The 22,307-nt window shown below is 43.3% G+C and overlaps 1 protein-coding gene across 1 annotated transcript in view; it reads right to left on the bottom strand.

Moving 5' to 3' along the window:
- LOC138259410 (girdin-like) overlaps positions 1-22,307 on the bottom strand; it is a 632,998-nt gene that overhangs the window by 488,861 nt on the left and 121,830 nt on the right. Inside the window, exon 6 of the mRNA XM_069207157.1 lies at positions 22,181-22,264. Within this exon, the coding sequence (XP_069063258.1) occupies positions 22,181-22,264 (84 nt within the window). The remainder of the gene's footprint in view (positions 1-22,180; positions 22,265-22,307) is intronic.

Here is a 22,307-nt window from a genome sequence, read left to right as displayed (position 1 = left end):
ACCTCCAGCCGGTGGCATTAGAAAAGTCCTGTTATAGGGAAACACTACATGTGGCTATCACAGAGTATTTTGATGCAAATAAGGGTATGGCATCATCTACAGTGATAGGATGGGAAGCCTTTAAGGTAGTTGTCAGAGGTCATGGTCATGTATGGGGCAGTCTGTGGGCGTCAGTAGGAACTTAATACAGAGTTACATGCTGTAGATGCCACACTCCACTCCACTGACAACTCCCTGGGGCCGGACCAGACTACCCACAGACACAAAATAACAATACAATGTCATATTGAAAAGGTTATGATGCCATGACAAGACTTACATAGCCAAAGCTCACTACACAGAGAGCAAGTCGGGACGGCTACTGGTGTGGATTATTAGCCCTGAATTAAGAGGTTTCCCAGTCACACACCTGACATCGGCCACGGGAACACATATCTACTCCCCAGGACAAATAAATGATAAGTTTCAGAATTATCATGAAACCCTAGACAATAGACCGGAGGCTCTCACAAATGACATACAGGACAAGTTTTTGAACCGTCCCAACATTGACACCTAACGCATGAAAGAGCATTTGAAGGTCCGGTGACTGCTCAGGAGATTAGACAGGCCATTAAGGATCTGGCCATGGGCAAAACCCCTGGTCCAGATGGGTTCCCAGCAGAGTTCTGTAAGACCTTTGCAGATATCTTGGTTCCCAGACTGGAAGCACTATACGCTGCGTCACTGAAGGAGTGCTGCCTCCCGGTCACAACGCAGAACACATCTGTCAGCCCACTTCCCAAGACCACGGCCCCTAGCGCCCCGGTCACTGCATTCCACCCCTTGACTATGCTCAACACAGACTTTACGATCCTGAGCAAAATATTAGCGACCAGACTTCTCCCTAATATGCAGGTTCTAGTGCACAAAGATCAGAATGGCTTCAATCTGAACCGCTGCACGTCACTTAACCTCAGGAGACTTTACCATATTCTCTATCACCTTGAGATCCATGGCTCCCCAGAAACAACGCTCATGTCGGTAGACCTTGAAAAGACTTTTGAATCAGTACGGTGGGACTTCCAGACAAAGGTAATGTGCAAAATGGGAATGGGGGAGCAATGGATTAAATGGGTCGCCCTCCTTTATTCAGGGCCGACTACGCAGGTCAAGACCAGCAATATAATCTCCAATGCCTACGATGTCTCCAGAGGTACACGGCAGGGGTGCCCACTGTCACCCTTATTTGCACTGGGCATCGAACCACTTGAGCAATTATTCAAGAGGGTGCAGGGGTGTAACACTGGATAGGAAACTCTCAGGTTTAAAAGTCAACCGGTCCAAAAAATGCCTGTATCCCTGTACCCAGGGAAATCCCCAGCTGCCTGATCTCCCCGAAGGACTTACCTGGTTACCTGTGGCTTTTAAATATCTGGGCATTCAAATATACCATCAGTTAATAGACCTGCAGGGGGGCACACAGGACGAACGTTGCACTCCCTTTCCTCTATTGTTGCTTTTTGAAGGTCAGCAGCTGGATGTCCTCCTTCGGGAGCTTGTATGGGATGTGTCACAGGGTGTCATTTGCAATGCTGAGGTGCCCTCCTAGAAGTGGCGCTCCTGATTTTGAACTGTACTACCTGGTAGCACAGCTGCAATGGCTGGCTAAGTGGATAGAAGGAACCCAAAGAAGGGCTCTAGACTTACTCAGGTTGGCGCCACACCAGGGGCGTTTATTGGGCATGCTACCTTGCTCTGACTTGAAAATGGCACAACCAAGTATTTTGCTGCAGGAAGCCTTATATAGTTGGCAGCACTGCAATGTGAGGATATGGTGGGGTTGCCTCAAGGTACCCGGTTGGCTGCTTCACCACAACTCAGTCCTAGGCTTGGACTGAGGCTGGAGTGATAACAGTAGGAGACTGCTTTTCAAAGGACGTCCTAGTGCCCCTGCAGGAGATGATAGAAGAATTTGCTCTAGTGTGTGGGCAATTCTTGAAATATAAGGCATTAGTGCAGACATATAATGACCTTTGGGATGGGGAGAAAAAAGAACCTCCACAACAGGCGATGATTCAGCTCCTGCTCTCGCTGGGCTTGGTGTGGAACCAGGTAACGTGGTTTTATCGCTCATTACTCAAGATCGAACAGGGCCCATTGATGGCACTTGTGGCTAGATGGGACAGCATCTTGGGTCGAGTGACCATAGTATACCCCCAAAAACTTTCCCACAACATGAGGCTGAAGTATATAAAATGTATTATATTGCATATGACCTACCTCACACACACAGGCTGCAGGTTATATATGATGGAGAGCCCAGAGAATGCCTCAGATGCCACTTGCATGATGCAGACTTTACACACTTGATGTGGGGGTGCCCAACACCACAGACCTAGTGGAATGCAGGCCTACATGTGGCTCTGGGGCGCTCCCTCCCCTGCTCCAAAGAAGTATGCCTGCTTGGGGGCTTTCCAGACCCAAGGAGCGTAAAGTTGGCACTAGTTTTTTGGACCTCGCCATTGCATTAGCTTGCTGCAGAATTTTACTGACCTGGAAGTCTAGGGCCAGACCTACAGTGAAGTAATGGGCTAGAGATGTCACCATATGGGCCAGAGCTGAAGAGAGCATATACGCGGGAAGATGCTTGGGGTATCAGGAGATGTCTCATAGGGGGCTTGGGGGCTGAGGTCTTGGAGAGTTGGGAACACCAGCAGGGGGAAACAGGTTCAGGCCAGAGTGATGCCAGTGGTGGTGGGGAAGAGACAGTAGAGTAGGGAGTTGAACCTGATGGGGTGCAAGATAGAATACGCAAGACCAGACCCAATAATGCGTTGGACTTGCTCAACCCTCACTGTGACAAATGCTGTGCACTGTGAACATACCAATACAGTACAAGTTGCACTTTCATCTGCCTGATAGTACATGATATGAACACGTACACAAACTTGATAGGTGTAAACACAAATCCAAAACCTGCATGCTGCCCCCACCCTACTATTATGCGACATGTCACTCTAACTCTCACCACCTCAGAGACCCCCATTTTTTGTCCTATTTGTGCTGGGTTTTATGTTTCCGTTAGTCAACCGATCCCCGTTTCACTAGGTTGCTCACCTATTGGACTGCCATTGACAAATGGTTTCATTCATCCTACATTGTAGGCAACTGGTGGAGGCTATTTAAGATCAGAAATAAGTCACCGCCTAACCTGATGGGGCCTCAACACCCAGACGGACATATACATTTGTCTACAGACTGATGTCGCTAGCACTGTGATCAACTGCGATAATTAGAAAACTGGCCCTTGACAGGTTACCAAAAACTAATGATTGATCCCAGTAAAGCTATATTTGAGAACTGCCTGTCTGTAATATGAAACTGGGATAGCTTATGTTATGCACTATCGCTGAAATAACTACAAATGCCAATAAAGATATATTTAAAAAACAGCCAATGGAGACTAGGGAGAATTTAAAAAGGTCACTGGTGCACAATTATTTATCTAGGATTAATGTGTAACTCAAATTACTGTATGGTACTGCACAAACACAAGCACTGATCCACAACACTGAACACCAATGTGAGAAACGGGGATGATGGTTGACTAGGGTGTGAGCCCTGGTCAAGCAACAGCCACAAGCCCTTGCAGGGGGTATCACAAAAAGTCACTAAATTAACCTCTGCTTAGCCTTGGGTAGCTTGGCACAAAAAGCAGTCAGGCTTAACTTAGAGGCAACATGTAAAGGATTTATGCAACACACAAACAGTAATAAAGTGAAAACACAACACAATAAAAATCCCAAAACACTTTTTTTCAAATTAGTCCATTTGAAAAAATTATTTGACACCAACACCATCAAAATTGAATTAGTAGGACCGGAGTTATGATTGTTTAAAATTTGAGGTTCAAAATAGGGCTTAAAAGCAATAAGCGCCAACCACAGTAATATGGTCACGCTAGACCAGGGCAAAGTCAAAAGTTAAGGGCAACCGTGATGCACCGCAGTTCGCATACACACAGTGAATTGGTCAGCGCTTACTTTCAGACCTTCCGACTTAGAAACGTTTTGAAGCAAAATATCTGAGAAGGTATAAGTTCAGCGGGGGAAGGCTGCAGGAGTGTCCAAGAAGGGAGTTTTGTTGTCATATAGCCGTGGAGGGAGGATGCAGTGAAGATTTTTACCTTCAAACGCAGTCATCGAGATGGAAGTAGAACACCTCCAGCGGGGCGAAGCAGAAGCCTGTAGCTGAAGACAGTTTCACGAGGTCGGCTGCCCCTTTCGTGAAGGACCGCTGAAATTAATTTGTTGCTGCAGAGAAGAACTTAGTGGGAGAAGCCACAAAATCAATCCAATTGGCGATGCACCTCGGGTGGATAGGCAAGCAGCTTGGTCCTAGTTCCTCCTGATTCTCAAAGCACTTTTTGGCCAAATTTTGCCCAGGTCCTCAGAATTGGAAATGTGCCATCTGGGCACCTTTAGCACTATAACCAAGGGTCCAGGAGTGGATGGAGACCTTTTGGAGTTTGGGGCTCACCCAGGCTGGGTCCGGGTGTGGGTTCAAGATGGTGGGAGCCTATTATGTCCCTGTGGCTCTGAACAGGAGGCCAGCAAACTAGCCCCTGAAGTCACTTCTAGTGCAGGTAAAGTTGCAGGGCTCAACACGAGAGGTGGCCTGTGACGGCTCAAAGGTAGGCTCCAGGCAGCAAAGTTGTTCTTTCAGGTATAACACCAGTCTAGCAGAGTGCACAGCAGGTCACTGCAGCAGGCAGTCCCCTGAGAGTCCTTCTGCAGGTCGAGTAGTGAACTAAAGAGTAGGTCTGAGAGCTCTATTTTTAGGGTCTGGTGTCCTGCTCCTAGAAGGTTGGAGAAGTTTCCCGAAAGGTTCTTTGAAGTTCCAGGAGTTTCCTGCCTCCTCTGCTCTGGCTCCTAGCTGGCTGCACTGACAATACAGGGTTGTTAAGCCTATTGTGTGGTGGCAGGGCACAGCCTATTCAGGTGTTAGTGGGGCTGTGCTCAGTTCCGCCTCACCATCCTGCCAGTGGAAAAGTTATTCAGGCTCCGCTAATCCCACTATTGTGTGACTGCCTGGGGTGCATTTACAAAGTCTCAACAGTCAGTTACACCCAGTCATGTGACCTAAGGCTGGCTGCAGGTACAGAGGGATAAGGGCAGGAAAATGGCAACTTTCTAAAGTGGCATTTTTAAATGATAGATCTAACTCTACCATTAAAGAGGGTTTAACATTATAAGTTCATAGACACCAAACATGACATTTCCACCTCCTCTCATTTCGGAATTACAGCTTATTAAATGTAATAAGGAATCCCTAATGTTATCCTATAGGATGGGTAGGCCTCACAGTAGTGAAAAACAAATCTGTGAGTTTTTCACTACCAGGACATTTAAAATGTAAAAGTACATGGCCTACCTTTTATTTACACAGCACCCTGTCATATGGGCTACCTAAAGGCCTACCTTAGGGGTGGCTTATATGTAATAAAAGGGGAGTTTAAAGCTTGGCAAGGAGTTATAAATGACAAGTCCACACGGCAGTGGCACACTGCCTTCAGATTGCAACAACAGGCCTGGGACATGTTTTGAAGTGATATTTAAATGAGAGGCACAAAATAAGTGCTGCAGGCCCACTAGAAGCACTTCATTTACAGGTCCTGGGTATATGGTATACCACTCTCCAAAGGATTCACGAGTAAATTAAATATGCTTATCAGGTGTATGCCAATCAAACCATGTTTAGGGGAGTGAGCACAAGGACTTTATAACTGGTCAGCAGTGGTAAAGTGCAGAGTCCTAAGGCCAACTAACAAAAATCCAACAAAGAGGAAGGCAAAACATTTGGGGGTGACCCTGGAGAGAGGACCATTTCCAACAAACACTTACTGCTGCCTCGAATAGTGACTCCCACATAACCCACTGCAGGCTTGAACTGTGTCTATCAAGGATGTAAGACAGACCACCTCTAGGGATGTCATGCCATAAGTATGATAACTGTAAAACATGTAACATGTGAAACTAATGTGTACAATGTATAATTAAAAATGTAATAAACAAATCTTTAAAAAACAATAATCTAGGATGCTTCCAAACTATAAAAGAGAATTTTCCAGAGCCTGCACTGCACCAATAGAGCCTCAATACACATCAATGTTGTCTCACAGTATAAATTTGTTGTAAGCTAGAAAACCATAAAGTGATTGTCTTACACCTTTTCTCCCACCACACTGCAACATATTGTGTCCAATAACCGCATAACTGAACCTTCGTGGTCATCACACACAACATGGAAGCACTTCCCACACAGGATCAAAACCAAAGACAACTCCCTTGCAAACACACCTACATGACATAGCTTGCTGCACATATAGACAAGTTCTTCTGTGCCTCACACAGGGATAGTATTTATATAAATGTTCCAGTATAATACAATACCACATTACAATGAGGTGATGTCTGACAAGGCCTAAGAAGGAAGGGATGATGCATAACCAGTGAGGATGATAGTGATAAGGCAGAAGGGGGCATGATTAATATTGGCAGGTTGCTAATGCCATTGCCACCCAAGACTAAATCTTTGCTAATAAATTCTGAACGGGGCTACATTACCAACCTGACCTCTGCCCTCAGGACACCCTCATGTCTGTGAGGGCAGTCAGGGAGGCAGCAGAGTCTAACTATATACAAGACACTTCCTCTGAGCCAGCCAACCACTGCATGAGCTCCGTCCTTTTTCAATAATAACCTAAAATTAATGTATGTGAAGACGACATTGGAGCCTGCATCAGCATGACCTCTTATGACTGTTCTTTGGGTGGTACAGTTGAAAACTGTCTCTGAAATATACAATAAGCCTGATACCTCAAAACAGATCCCTGACATACCGTCCCTGTGGCAGTGCAATCTACTATAACAAGATGTAATCTCCCAACCTCTTTATTCCTGTGCTGTTTGAAAAGGAAATTGTTAGTTCCTGGACAGTCACAGAACTAAGTAGAGTCACTATGCTGGACTACAATTCTAAGGGAACACTGCACATGGGGTAATATACTTTGCACCCACCCTCTCTCATGTTAGGAAGAACTCTCCTATTTGACACCAAAGGTTATGCCACTTTCAGTCCTCCCTCTGGAAGGCAGGGACCAGTATCCTAACCAAGGGCATTCATTCTACTGAGGTAAATGTAATTGCTACATTTGCGTAGAGGACCTTTTATATTCTTCTAAAACACTGGCCTTTTGACAACAAAGTACCTAACACCTTTATTGGTTGTTGAGCATATCCTGTATCTGAAAAGGTAATCTTGTAGGGACATTTCTCCTCCTAAGAAAGGTTCATACCTATAGAGCCCAGACAAAAAACACATCTGCTTTGCATTTCAAAACTCTGTTTCTGCAAATATATACTGTAAGGTATCCTTACACTACTTTACATGCTTCATTTAGATTTAAGATTTTGGGTGATTCATCCAGTTTTGTCACCAAGCATACTCTAGGAAATTAATTTGACTGGATCACCTTGTGCTTCCAAGTGTCTTTAATTAACATTTAGGATGTTTTTGTTCATATGGCTGAAAGTGCAGGGCACAAGAGTGAGAATCATTCTAGCACACTTTATTCTTGGGTCTGCCCAATCTGTCAATTGTTCCACAATCTGTGCCTTCTATTTCATTCTCGCCAAGTCAAAGTTACCAACCACAGTTGAAGAAAGAAAAGTTACTTGTCAGGAGATAATTAGATGCAAGGGGTGGGGGTGGGGAGAAGACTCTAGAAAAAAAACAGTAATGCCTGCTTTACGCCAGGACTTCACCATACTCCAGAAAGAGCAGGATCACCCAATTCAGAAAGTTTCTACAATCTGAGGGCTGTAAACTCCAAGAATTTCTAGGGAATCTCCACTCTAGTGCCATCCTAGGGAAAAACCTCCCCGTACAATGGCTAGAGAGATAGAAACACAAGTGTGTGGCTGCAATGACGACCTATACAGTATAGTAGTGTCCTTGCTAAACTCCCAATACCGGCCACCAACAAGAACATGGAGGCAGCCTCACAATGCGATAATGTTGTCAGTCAAACCTAAGGTACAGAAATCGTCAAGCATTAAAGACCTACTGGTAGTCCAGAGACAATCAGTCAAGACACTCAGCATCTTAGACTCCACAGATAATAGAGCTGTAAACAGAGACACATTTGGGTGGAAACATGGAAGCCTCTGCTACAAAAAAAGCACCCAACCACCTCTGAACAAGAGAGATGAAAAAACAGGAATGTCTGCTTTATGGCATGAATTCACCACAGCGCTGACAGATTTGGATGACTCATACCAGAAAGTTCAGCAATGACTGTGTCACCTAGAGGTGGCCATATCAGAAGAAGCCTACCATAATGATAAAGTAGAGATTAGGATACAAAAGTTAGAGAACCGGCATCAGACAGTTCTCAACAGAGTCAATGATGACAAAAACAAAATTTGCTGCAATAAATTGCAAATTTGAGGAGTACCAGGAATGATTCCAGATCAGGATTTGGAAGAGAATGTACAGGAGCTATTTAGGTCACCGCTAGAAAAATTGAAAGATACCTTATATCATCCTGGATTGGACCCACAGTGTTCAGCCAAAGCAGGAAAAAGATGATACCAAATGTGTTGACTCATAACCACTTGTTAAAGGTAAACAAAAAGATCTTGAGTGCAGCTCAGAGGACAGATGGTATAGTATACAAAGGCTTCGTGACTTCAAATGCATAGTGACTCAACCCTTTAGTCACGCTATGTTTGGCTCTGGATTACCAATAACAAGAGTCAGGATGTGGGTCTTTCTTTTTAGGCCTTGATAGTTTGGGAGCTGACCCACAACATCAGGTAAGATTACCCCCCCTGTTTATAAGGATTATTCAGATTAATTTGTTTTTGTTTCTACATTTTGAGATCAACACAATAGGACATGCTTAAGTTAGCTGACTGGTAACTGTGGTGTTTACTGTTAATTCTGGTGTTGTTTTATTCATTTAACATCAAGTCAATGGAAAACTATGGTGAGTAGTGACAGGGAAAGCGGTATTAACATCACAAGTACTCTTCAGACAAACACTGTGTGGGATGATTGACAAGGGTCTTGCTTCTACAGAGGGTGTTTGGATACTGCAGAATAGGGATATCCCTATCACTGAAAAATGAGAATAGACACAAACCAAACATTAACGTTTTTGACACTTAACAATCAGACGCTGAACTCCCCACTGAAGCATGAGGCTTTTCTGCACTGGGTTTGCATGCGTTGTCCTACTTCAAGAAACACATCTGTCTTCAGATAGTAAAATGCTTTAAATCCCAATATTACCCAATAACAATTCATTACAAAGCCTCATCTAAGGTCAGAGGTGTGGCTATATTCATCATAGCAGGTATCCATTGTCAGCTTGGTTCCTCAAACAGGGATAGGAAGGGCCAAATGGTAGGATGTCAGAGCACACTTTAATGTTATCCATGCTTGATAGCCTCAGTCTACAGCTCTAATAAAGATAAAGAAAGCTTCTGCACAAAAGTGTACGTTTGTCTTTGTGAATCAGGCCCACTGTGTTTTTTTACATTACCTGTAGGTGAACTAGAGCGTGATCCACTTGGGAGGTTATTTATCATAATATAACATCTAAATGTAAGCAATGTGATGATAACTGCTATACCCACGTAGTGAAAGAATTAAAATGTGATGATTATAATGAAACATGCATATCAAAGACACATTTAGACCTGCAGCAGATGTGCAGTACAACATCTGAAAGATAGATAAATGTCTTACTTTAAATGCAAGTGACAAATTGTAGGCAACTAATGTTTGTTGTAAAACATACATACCTAAAAAACAAAGTTCTCTCTGACCACACCCCGGTAATGTTGACAAAGAGGGCTACCACAAGGGGCTCCACTCCAAAATAAATCTGGAATTGAACAAAATCGAACTAAGAGACTCAACTCTTAGCTCAACATTTGTGAAGCTGTAGAGAATTATTTTAAAGAGAATGAGACAGAGGGCATATGGTGGTCAGTGATATGGGAGGCAGCTAAAGCAGTGATGGTGGGGAAATTAAACACACAACCACATTTGTGAGATTTACCAAAATGAGACCTCTTGAATTTGAAACTGACGCAGCCAAACTGGAAGAAGAACATAAGGGAATGGGATTATGACATAACTGTGGAAAACTCCAAAGCGCAAGGCATGAGCTACAAAGGTTTTGGCGAGAGAAGAGGTCAAGAAATTATTAAGCATTCAACAAGTGTACTCTGCGATGGGGGATAAAGCTGATACACTTTCAGCATATAAATTAAGCCAAAACGCAGTTCAGAAATATATCCAGGATATAAAAACAGCCAATGGAGACCTCAGAACATCAGCTGAGGAAATAATGGATGTTTTCACATGGTTCTACACAGAGCTATACTGGGAGGAGCCCTATGAACCTATTCTTTTGGACCAATATCTTGAGGGTGTTCATTTTCCTGTAATTCGCCGAGGCCTATAAGAAGGCCTGGAGGAGCCAATGTCGAGAAAGGAAATACAGCATATTATTATGTCACCCCCAAACAACAGGACCTCCGTGCCAGATGGTTTCCTGCAGTCTTTTTATAAGACCTTCAAAAAATTATTACTTTCCCCTTTGTCTAACTTAGCTGCAACTTTTTCAAATATAGCTACCGTCATCCCCACGATGATTGAAGCAGTCCTTATGCTTGTCTTAAAACCTAACAAAAATGCCAACTGTTGCAGATGCTACAGGTATAGTCTCTTATTGAATGTCAGAATCGTCACTTTGGCTGCAAATAATCTTGTCTTACTAAGCTAGGTTTATAAACGATAGATAGCAGGAGGTAATGTAACACTTCCCCTGAACCTGATTGATAAAGCCTCTAGGGAAATTATAAAATCAGTCCTTCTTTCGCTTGACGAGGAGAAGACTTTTGGCAGGGTAGACTGGCTATGAATCCAGAAAAACTGTCTAAAACTGGCCTCAGTCCCAGGTTTCAAACTCTTTAAAAAATGACATTTTCAAAAGCCTTCAACCAAAGAGTCTGTTTGATTCAAAATTTCAGATCCTATTACTTTAACAAGTGAATGAGATGGGGGGGGTGTTATCAACTGAAAGCCCCATCCACAAAAGTGAATTCCAATCCTGAAATCACAGGAATATCTGTGGCTGGGAAGCAGAGTAAGATCACTATTTTTGCAGATTATGATTAAATATTCACAACAAACCCCTCAAACTCACTTTACAAACTGTTAGAGAAGTGGTAAAAATCCCAAATAGTGTCTAGGTTTAAGGGTAATTACAGTACGTGGCGTGGGTGAAGAATGGCAGGTTGAAAGCATGCACAGATAATTGAAGGACAGGAATCTTTGAATGAAACTCAATGGGCAAAGAAAATCTACAATATGCTCTTCAAAGATCTGTACACTTGGGGGAGACTTGAAATATCACGGATGGGCCAGATAATGTTAACTTTACTTTCCTACCAAAAAAACATGGTGAGATCCTTGTTCTTGATCTTTCCACTAGAAGTGCTCAAGTCCATAAAGAGGAAAGTATGGAATTTTAATTGGAGTGACATAACCACTTAAATGACAAAAACACATCATTGGCGCTTCTTTGATATTGGGGGCAGGGGTGCACCCCCTCGTTCTTTTTCTTCCCCCTAGTTGTTTTTAGGTAGAGCGTGCAAGCGCCCTGGCCTTTTGTAGTCTATCTGTGGGCTTTTAACCACGCCCACCACATGCTGATCACTATCACTCGTTCATTGGCTTGCCTTTCAAAAATCCTTTGTTATCATTGGTAAATGCTTTACATTTGTCCCTCTTTGGGGCAGTTTTGTTACCGCCTTAGCCATCAACCCTGTTTCATGGATAATTGCACGTTTGCCAATACATTTGACTGCGAGCAAACTTATTTTTCCTTTTGAGTCTCTCCTTCGCACTCTTGCTCATAGCGGCTGTGGCGCTTTGAATCAGTTCGCTTATGTCAACTGTTTTACTTTTCATTCTCAATTTATGTGGCAAAAAAAGTCCAGTTAGGAATTTACAACGCTAATAGTTCTAACTCGAGCAAACGAGAGACCCATTGCATTGGAAATGCTTGTTTTAATTCTGTTATTAATAGACAGAAATTCTGCCAGTAAACAGCCTCAGGGTGTCTGCTACGCAGACATTGACTTCAGGCAGCACTCGCCAAGTCAGGGTTATGTCAGGCACACTTCATGCACCATGAGAATGGACCAGCAATCCTAGATTTACCGGACTGACAAGCTCACAGCTCTGAAGCTCGTGATATCACCAGCCTGTCAAAGCCATTGCATTCTTTCCTGAAGACCTCCCCCAACCATAAAGTTAGGCTAGGGCGCTGCAGACTTCAGCTCTGCAGCTGCCAGGGATACACTTCAGTCACAGTTGAGCAATCCTCACTGTTAACCCCACCCTGCCCTAACCTGTGACTAACCAAATAAGAGTGGGGTTAATGTTAAACGAAAGAAGCTGTGCCAGCCTTTCAAGCACCTCAGGTAGGTGAAATTAAAATTTGCAGGATTGCATTAAGTTTAATATTAAAGGCATAAGTTACTCATTTCCTTAGCCTACTTTCCAGCTTTGGTTTCTATGACCAAAAATGTACAACTTTTAAACCTCTGATTTTCATGATGGTGACATAAATGAATTTACCTTGCATAAACTTTTGTCTGATTGCAGAAAACAGTAAAACTTATTGAAGACTCTCTCTTCATCAGTTACTTCTTTCACTTCACTAAGCCAAAATTCATTCAGTCTGCCACTCCAAAAATGCATCTGTGCTGGTGGGAAATCTAACAGAAAAACATATTGTTTTCTCTTGTCTTCTTTGAAGCTTGAATCAATATCCAAGATTTTTGGAAGGAGTGGATTTTTCACCTGTTTCGGTGAGACTGAGGTCACAAAAATATATTTTAGGAATCTGCTGCAGTACTTTAAGATAACATCTGAAATATGTTGTGGTATAGATGCACCTTTCGGGCATTTTTTAAATATAATTCTCTGCAGTAGAACCCTGTGATCTACTCTTGGGACAGTATTGCTTGCTCCGATACTCACACTTGCAAATTCATGATTTGTTCTTACACCCCACCGCTTTCGAAGTTCACCAGCCGCCACTGCGTACCGTATACATTTCAATATAAGGGTGGTTTCTGATGGCATAATTGGCCCCGGCTTTCATTTGGTTTTCAAAAACATAATAAACTGTGGTGTCAAGTTGAGGGGAAACTGTGTAGGGTCCCACTGCGGCACTTACTGCTGCAAACACACACATTTCAGGGGCACCTGCTGAATTCCATTAAAAAAAATCACTACATTACTGGCATAGAGTAGTGTGTTTGCATCAAATAACGCCCTCGCGCTCACCCATGTCCACACAGTAAGTAACCCAAATTCTCTCCAAGGATGACTGATAATAGATATTAGACTTGAGCAAAAGGACAAGGTATTTGTTTGGGTTTGTTGTATAGAGGGCGCTTAAGGGACTAATGAAGTAATAATTTTCTCCTGAGACCACATGATGCCCTGAGACACGCACAACTGTTGCACTGAGCGCTTGCCAGGAGTGAAGACAAGAGGAGGCAGGGACTTAACCACAATGGAGAGCATGTTCCAAGAAGAAGAAATGTTGTGGGCCATAACAAGACTATATAGAGTCCTAGAACATATTCAGCCCTTAAAAACCTTACATATGTAAAGAAACAGAGGATTTGGACTTAGAAATCCGGGAGAGTTCCTAGATTTTAATCAGGAAAGGAGCAGCAAAACTCTTTCAAAGTGTAAAGTATAACAAAACTACTTATGAAATGATGCTCTGTTGGTATTTCACACTGTTTCATTTGAGGGCAATATATGGATGTTTAGATCTTTGTTGGAGGGGGTTTGACAATGCCAGCTCATATATTCATATGTGGTGGACATGCAGTCATGTCTAGGGGTAGATGTTATTTTGTTGGGCGAGGTGGACGCTGAAGGTTTATACATGTAATCCACCCAATATGGTAACCTTATATCCCATATCTTACTGGTGGCAAGAATGACAGTGGCTAAGAAATAGAAGGCCTCTGATCTCCCGGCTTTGGGTTTATGAAGGTCTCAGTCTTGGAACCTCTATGTATGAAAAAACTGACAGACAGACTTACGGATAAAGTAGCACAATTTTAACAAATCTGGCCCCCCTTTTAAGTACCACAAGATACAGGAGTTACAGGTAAGTAACAAGCTCTTTCTCCAGTATTGGGGTATCGTTCATAGATTCACATGCTTGAATCAGAATAGTTAGCAGTGCAATACATTAGCAATAAAATTCACAGCATTATCAGAGCGGATGGTGGGCATTATACATTGAATGACAACCGGCTCACCTTATTGGAAACAATGCCAAAGTCCTGCTTGACCCACAGCTGTATTAGTGCTCTGTGCTGAATCCAGAGAGTAGTGCTGGGTCAAAGTGTGCTTGCTCTTTCAGGTGGCAGCACAGCATATACTTTTGATGGGCAGCCCAGCAAATAAAGCCGCTGTTGCAGAAACTGCTCTCGTAGATTGTGCTTCAGTCTTTTGTCTTAAAGGCCACCCTAACTTAGAATGACAGAACTGAATGGCTGATGAAACCCATCTTGCTCTGGTGGGCTTGGATACTGGTCCACCTTTGTCATTGTTGCCATAGGCCACAAAAAAGGTGATCATTAGTACGAAATAGCTTTGTGTGATGTAATTAAAACATTAAACATCTCTTCACATCACGAATATGAAGACTTTTTTCCACAGGTGTTTGAGGATTGGGAAAGAAAGTCTTAAGCAAATACGGGTGATTTAGGTAAAAAAATCAGTGAGAAACTTTGGTATGAACTGGGGATTAGTACGAAGAATTACCATGGTGTCTTTGAATTGTAAGAATGGTTCCCTAATAGTGAATATTTGGAGTTGGCTTACTCTCATAGCGGAGATAAAAGCCAGTAGCAACACCACCTTCCAAGTAAGGAACTTCAGTTCAGCCCTATGGCTAGGTTCAAATGGACTTTAAATATTGGATATGTGATAGCATGATGTTAAGCTGCATGCAGGCGGCGGTGACTTTACTTGAGAAAATTAAAGAGTCTTAAGGAATTGGAAGTATTTTTAGTCCTGTGTTGTGCAGCCTGAGTAATGACTGAATCAGGTCTTGGATGTCCAAACAAACAGGTAGGTGAGTCCTCTGGCGCTTTATATTTTTTATCTATTCTAGGAAGAACGGCAGTGACAGTAGCCTGTGTTTTCATTATTTTTACTCCTTCCATATATAGGCCCTCATTATGAACATATATATAAACATGGTGACAGCCGCCAGCGGCAACTGTCACCCACCGCCAGGCTCCCGCCGTCAGGCAGCCTGGCGGCGGGATGAAACACCATCCGCCAGGGTAGCGGCGCTACCCTGCGGATAATGTTTCATTTTCCGCCAGCCTTTTCCTGGCGGGATATGCCGGCAGGAAAAGGCTGGCGGAGTGGGTGCCCCGGGGCCGAGTCTTTCTGTGAGCCGGCGGGCAGAAACAAGGTTTCTGCCCGACGGCTCACAGAAAAGTTCATAATGTGGCCGGCGGGATTCCGGGGTCGCTGGCGGTCAGTGATTTGACCGCCAGCATGAACACGCCAGTTGTTTCCGCCGTGTTCATAATGACCACCATAATCCACAATCGGCACTGCTCTGACTGTTTTTCCGGATTGCTCCTTGAAATCGTACAGAAAACAGTCCGATTGTTTAACTGTAATAGGAAGCTAGAAACACGCTAGAGCTCTCTCCATTAGTGAGCAAAAACTACCAACATCTTCAGATGGAGAATCCACTGGTTGTGGAGCTGGAGGGGAAGGTGGAGAAATGAGGTAATCATCACATTCATTGGTAATGGTGCGATTGTCCGTTATTTTGCCTTCTTCCCTATCCTCATCACTGTCATCATCCGTTGTAGAAGGATCCTCTCGAGGAGGCATGGCAATGTGAGATTGTGGGGTCATTCGTAGGGTAGGTGGAGGAGGCATACGGTCTGGTGATTAGGTGCAGGCCTAAGCACCACTGCAGGTGGTTGCTGCGCTTCAAATGGTGTTGCAATCTATTTTTAATGGTGATGCATTTTGTGTACTTGTTGTCACTGCACCAAGTGTAAGACTTATATATAGATTTTCATGGACCCAGAAATCCAGAATGGATGCAATCCGTATATATCTAAAAATGAGAATGGTTTATAGGAATGTATGTAAAACACCAGACCAAGACTGTTGCTGGCACTTGTTTAACAGAAATACTATCAGATGAGGCTACTATCACAAAAACCGGGACACCAGGGCGATATGTGAATAGTCTACATGTGTAAGCTGACCAGCACTGAAGTAGCTACTCTTCAGGGACTGGAAGCGTCCTAAGTGAGCCTGAGGTCCAAAAGAAAAAAAACAGACTTTGTACGTATCTCGTCTCTATTATCTGTAGCTCCAATTTATTGACAAAATAGATGGCCAATAGGTTGGTAGAGTACCAGTGCACATTCACCCAAATCAGACAAGCTTTGTTCCTGCCAGAAATACAACTCATAAAATAAGGTGTCTAGATCTAAACACGGATTAGAGGATTAAAGAGCTGATTGCTTTGGTTTTGGATGAAACCCTTGTACTGCAGGGTTTGCAATAGATAAATTCAATATATTTAGGAACTCCGTTTTTTAAACAGCAGTCTGGTGTGAAAAGGGACTATGTGGTCACTGCGAAGCATAAGGTAAAAAGCCAAGGATGAGCCCCAGTCCTTTATAATTTTGCCTGTAGATTTTGAGATTCAATGACGCAGATTAAAAAACAGTCAGTTAGTGAGAGAAGAAGCCAGACTCAATTTCTGCTGTTCCAAGAAATATGACCTTGGCCTAAAAAACAGCAGCTTATCCCATTGGGCTTAAAGGGTAAAATTTAAGGGGAGGAATTCAAACAATCAGGACCTCTCATTAATGCAGAATTACAAAGTAAAGTGGAACTGACTGGCTTTTATAAAGCAAAAGTCAACATTAATCTGCTAGATGATAGAGCAAGACGTTTGGCAACAAACTAATGTACAGATGATCCTATGAGGAGGGTGATTAAAGAGATTGATAAACACTAATTTATAATTAATAGTACTGTATTGATTGAAGATTTAAACATTTATTTAGAAATGAATAATCATCCATCATAATTTTAAAAAATCATTGCCCAAATATTGCTCCATTAAAAACAACAGCAAGAATTGACAACCCCTACAGTTCTTTAATATGTTAGTGCATGCAAACAGCTTCAGTAAATGTTTGTTAGCATGAGTCAGCACATTAAAGCCAATCATATTGATTTCACCAATTTATGTTTCAAATGGATGAACCCTTTGCTGTGGTGTGGTTTTACCATCATTCTAGTCAAAGAGCTCCTTGAAACAGTGCCAAAGCTTTCGCATCCCCACAGAACAATAAATGTATTTTGCAACTGGGCCAATAGCATTGTATGTTTATGAAGAGTTTAGAACCGACCACGTGAGCTCCCATCATGCTTAGTAGTTGAGTCTACGGATGAGGGAGCGGCAGCATGATGCTGCCGGATGCGCTGGAGAACCGCCGGCGGCAGTGGAGCAGCGAGCGAATCGGCATAAGCAGCCCAATGCTATTATGACACACGACGAAAAGGGTCAACAAGCAGGTGCTTGTTCAGGGCCAGGGGAGCACTTCAGACCCCGTTTTGGGAATCATGATCAACCGGGAGGAGCAGTACTCGCGGCATTGCTGCCCCAGACTCTGGAGATGGTGAAGCGTTGCCATTGTGAGCCTTTTTACAAGGCAAGGAGGCAGGAAGGACTTTAGCAATGACTCTGCAATAAAGCCTGTAAGAGGCACTGTAAGTGGCATCAAATGCTGTGACACATGGACACTTGGCGTGGAAACTTGGCAGCAAGCGGTAAGCAGCACCATTTCTAGTGAGGGGAGGCTTATCAGCACAGCGGTGGGGAGGGTGCCCGGAAAAGATGCAGATAATTTTTAGGGAATCTCCGACAAGTATTAGTACAATACAAGTATAAACATTCATTCAATTTGATCACCTAATTGCATTACGCTTGGTGGTGTCGGGTTACAGAGGATGAGAGCAGAAAAGACTGCTTATATTCAGCAATATTCATATTATATGAATAATAATAACCATATGGAATAATACTGGACTGCAACCTAGCCATCAGACGCACTAGTGGGGAAAACAAACACCATATTATGGATGCTGGCCCTTTCTGGCCATAAAAGGGATCTTTGTCTTAAAACTGTCCAGCTTGAGACGCAATTTGAATAATTGAGCATCTGGGCCGAGGCCTGAATCATCAGGTACTCCTCCATATATATATAGGGGTAGGATCTTAGTACTTTATGCGCAGCAGAAGCTCAGCAAGAATTTAACTAAAGCAAGTAGAGTTATCAATAACAGGACCTTAACTGCTCCCCGGCCCCCTCTTTCTTTCAAGCAACACAACCTGCCCATTATCCTTCACATTGCACGTGAGAGGCCACATACCACTACTAATCCAAAAACTGTGAAGCGCAAACCATTACACATTGGACTGAACAGAAGTAATCAGGGGTTGAAGCAACCTGCATGTAAGGCATTAACCCTCCCTGCAGGGTGAGGAGTCTCTGAGGTGCTGCGGAAGAAGCCTGCCTAGCGCAGGTGTGGCTCTCCAGCGACTCATGCGTCCACCAGTGACAGAGGGTGAGGCCAAAAAAAATGAAACATTTCGTTTGTGACGGAACTCCCAAACCACGCTCTATAAGCAAAGCTTAGAAAAAAAGAAGCCAGAAATTATCTGGATCCTCCCAAGGATTAAGGCCTCCGCAAGAATGAGTGCCCATTTAGAAGATTCTCCTGGTGACCTGGATCATCCAGCAATGCTGGGAGCATCCCCATGAAAGCAGGACCCAGTTCAATCAGGGACAACGCCATGTAATCACTTACATCAGCACATACCTCAACACACATCTGCTCTGGCGACACAGCGAGCCTGCCCTAAAAAGACAAGCCAAGACGACCCGACCTCTTTGGAGACTCTCACTCACTTGAGCTCTACCAACGCTCAGAAAGTACAGGCATATCCCTTGTTCATAATGAGTTAACCCAAAAGCACCATAAGGCAGAATGGGGTGCCGGAGCAGCTCTCCCAACTGGGAGAGCAGGGACTAACCGGGATTTCGAATCCTCTTCTAGATTCCCCCATCACAATCGTAAAATGACAGCTCTGAATCCTTGCCCATGGTATCTACAATGGATTGAGGTATACTAATGGATATATGCATCCCTATCCATGCCTGTATGTATGAGATGTATTGCTGGATAAAACTAATAAAAAGATTTTAAAAAGACTTTAGTCAGAAGTCTGCACACACTACAAAAACTGCTATATTGTTATGAAAGCTGATATTATTGTCAAGCTTTTTGAGGCTCCAATCTGATTAGGCAAGCAAATGGGGCATTGCATGCAGTCTCAATAAACCATCTCCAAACATAGTAATCCCCACATAGGCACGATCTCAGAATACAATCACAGACCCTTTATGCGCATTTTACGCTACCAACAAATCAATGTCACACAAAAAAATATAGGAGGGAAGAACGGAAAGCAGAGACACTGGAAATGCAATAACATTTAGATCAAGCATTAAACACTGTTAATCCCATAGCACCTCCCTCTGGAGGGCCTCGAGGAAGGAGGATTTTAGACCACTACTCATACCACAATCCTGAGCAGCAAACCACAAACATTGTTTTCAGACTAGGGAAAACATATGACCAAAGGACAAACGACCATCGAAAATACCCTTTAAAAAGCTTCCCATGGATTTCACAGGGGTGAAAACATGATGATTTCCCCTGTGTTCAACGTCCAGTTTCACTCAGAAGCTAATAGATGCAACAAGATCCATTGCAATCAACTCCCTTTTCACTGCTAGTAGTTCAGGTTTTCTATTCATTGTGTTGGGATACAAACCAGGGAAGAACAAAAGTCAGCTCTCATTCATGAGCATCTACTTGTTTAAATTCTGAAGAACACTCTCTCCCAGCTCTGCAAAACAAGGGATGATTATTACTGTCCATTATATACGTTCTTCACTGTGTTGTAGAAGGACGGTAGGCATGTTTCACCAATTGTTCTTGAGGTTACCATTGTAGTACTCTCATGTTCTCTCAGCTTACTCTCTGTTTGGCAGGTGAAGTCATTTGGCAGGCTGTTGATAGGACCCCTAGGACACGAAGGGTTGCCCCTTCCCACAAACTGTTTATGGTCTTCAACCGAGATTTCAATTTTAAGATACTGTTGACAACACAGCCTTTAAAACTCATTAGGTCATTCATATTTGTTTTAAGCTAATGCACTCTGGTTTCCACCACAGCCATTATGAGCCCTTGTCTTCTCCAGCCCTTACTCCATAGTTTTAACTCCCTCTGCTAGATCTTCATGAGTCCTGTAGACTCTACTGTCCCCCTTTTTTTCTCAGTTTCCCACTCTATGTGGAGAGCATTAGTGGAAGGCAGAAGAGTATTTTCTCCTGGTGTGAGATTTGTTTCACTGGGGTAAAAAGGGGGCACTTCACTGCCTCTCTGTGATTCCTCCTTTACACAGCTCCATGGAGCTTAATAATTACATACTGCACTTTTTCTTGACTGCCATGAATATACGCCTTCTCTGCTTATGCCCTCTTCAGGCTGTCTGCCTCTTCAGTCCACCCCTGAGGGTACCACACTCAGGACAGCATAAGCACATGCATTCCCTACACAGTTGCAGAGAGAAGCCTATCACACGCACCTTCGAGGGACCCCACTGGCGTGCCTTTGGCATCTCATGCCCTCCACAGGTCCTCCAGGGATCCACACAACTAATCATGTAGCTCTGGCCAGGCCATGGCCCTCTGCATCACCATGTATCTGCTCTTTGGATAACCCCTAGTAATATTGGTGCCATCCGCTTGCCTACGTCTCCCATTCTGGGATTAGGGTCAAGCGAGACCGCCAGCAAGGGTCACAGCAGGTAGTGTGTGCTTTTGTACTCCTCTGCCTGTAGGACCGAAAAGCAGCAGGAGGCCATTTCTACCTTCTTTCCAGTGAAGCCCCTGCACGTGACTCCCAGTCGCACACAACTGTCACCTCACTGGAACCTCCACACTGGCTGTCCGAGTGACCAAGCACACTTTTTTTAAAGGAAATATGAAGTTATTTCTGACAAACTAGTTTTTACCAGTGCAAAAGGGTTCCACCTCTTGCTTTGCACAAGCAAATCCAGTTCAATTGTTTGTGATGCCTGAAAATCATCATCAAACTGCATATCTGTGTGACAAAAAAATCATACCTTTGCCAATGAGTACCTCAGGATTAATACTAATGCTTTAGCAGATGTTTCCACCCTAGATGTTAAATAAAAACTGCTTGGCATGAGCTTCGATGAATACCAGACTACATTATTTGTAATTAACTGTAAACATCAATTTGGTGTAATTGTGTTGAAACTGATCAACGGGTTTGGAAATGATAACAAAAGGAGTCACCTTGAGGGCAGGTGGAGTTATACTAATTATACTGTAATTAACTCTTCTGTCCATGTGTTGCACTGCTTATCTTTCTTAATATTTGAATTAAGGCAGACACCTGCTACACTTAAGACCTTGGAGTTGAAGGGCGGAGAAGATGTTAAATGAAAGACTGTTCTGTTTTGTAGACCTTGTGACATGAAGAACGGTAATAATGTCTTAAATGTAGACCAATGAGATCTGGGTAATCTGAGTTAAGGGTCTGCTTTTAGAGGCCAGGCTGAAAGCTATCTAAGCATCATGAGGGAAACGTTTACCTTCTGAAGCCTGTACGTTATAGGCATGCTGAGTGATATATCTGCGTTTGAGGTGCTCAATCAGTAATACCTATGTAACCCGAGGGATACGTCTCTTGGATGAACATGAAAGGTTTATTTGGCACACATGAAATATCTGCTTTTCATTTCTTGAAACTGTAATATTTGCATTGAATGGGCTGAGTTGAAAAATACCCAGGATACTTGAGGCCTATGAGGTTTGTTTGAGGAGAGTAATAGCCTGCTGCATCTGTCTCAATGTGTCCTTACCTCCTGGATGTGGGTTGCAATGGCTGTCTGTGTCTCGATATTTAGAACCTGGATGTTCTCAATAAACTCTTCCTTTCGCTCACACTTAAAAACAAAAGGTACAGACGTGAGTTAGTAAATTTCAGAC

The sequence above is a fragment of the Pleurodeles waltl genome, chromosome 9 (genome assembly GCF_031143425.1).
Source record: "Pleurodeles waltl isolate 20211129_DDA chromosome 9, aPleWal1.hap1.20221129, whole genome shotgun sequence".
NCBI lineage: Eukaryota > Metazoa > Chordata > Amphibia > Caudata > Salamandridae > Pleurodeles > Pleurodeles waltl.
Note: the sequence above shows the minus strand (reverse complement) of the source record. Positions and strands in the feature narration are given on the sequence as shown.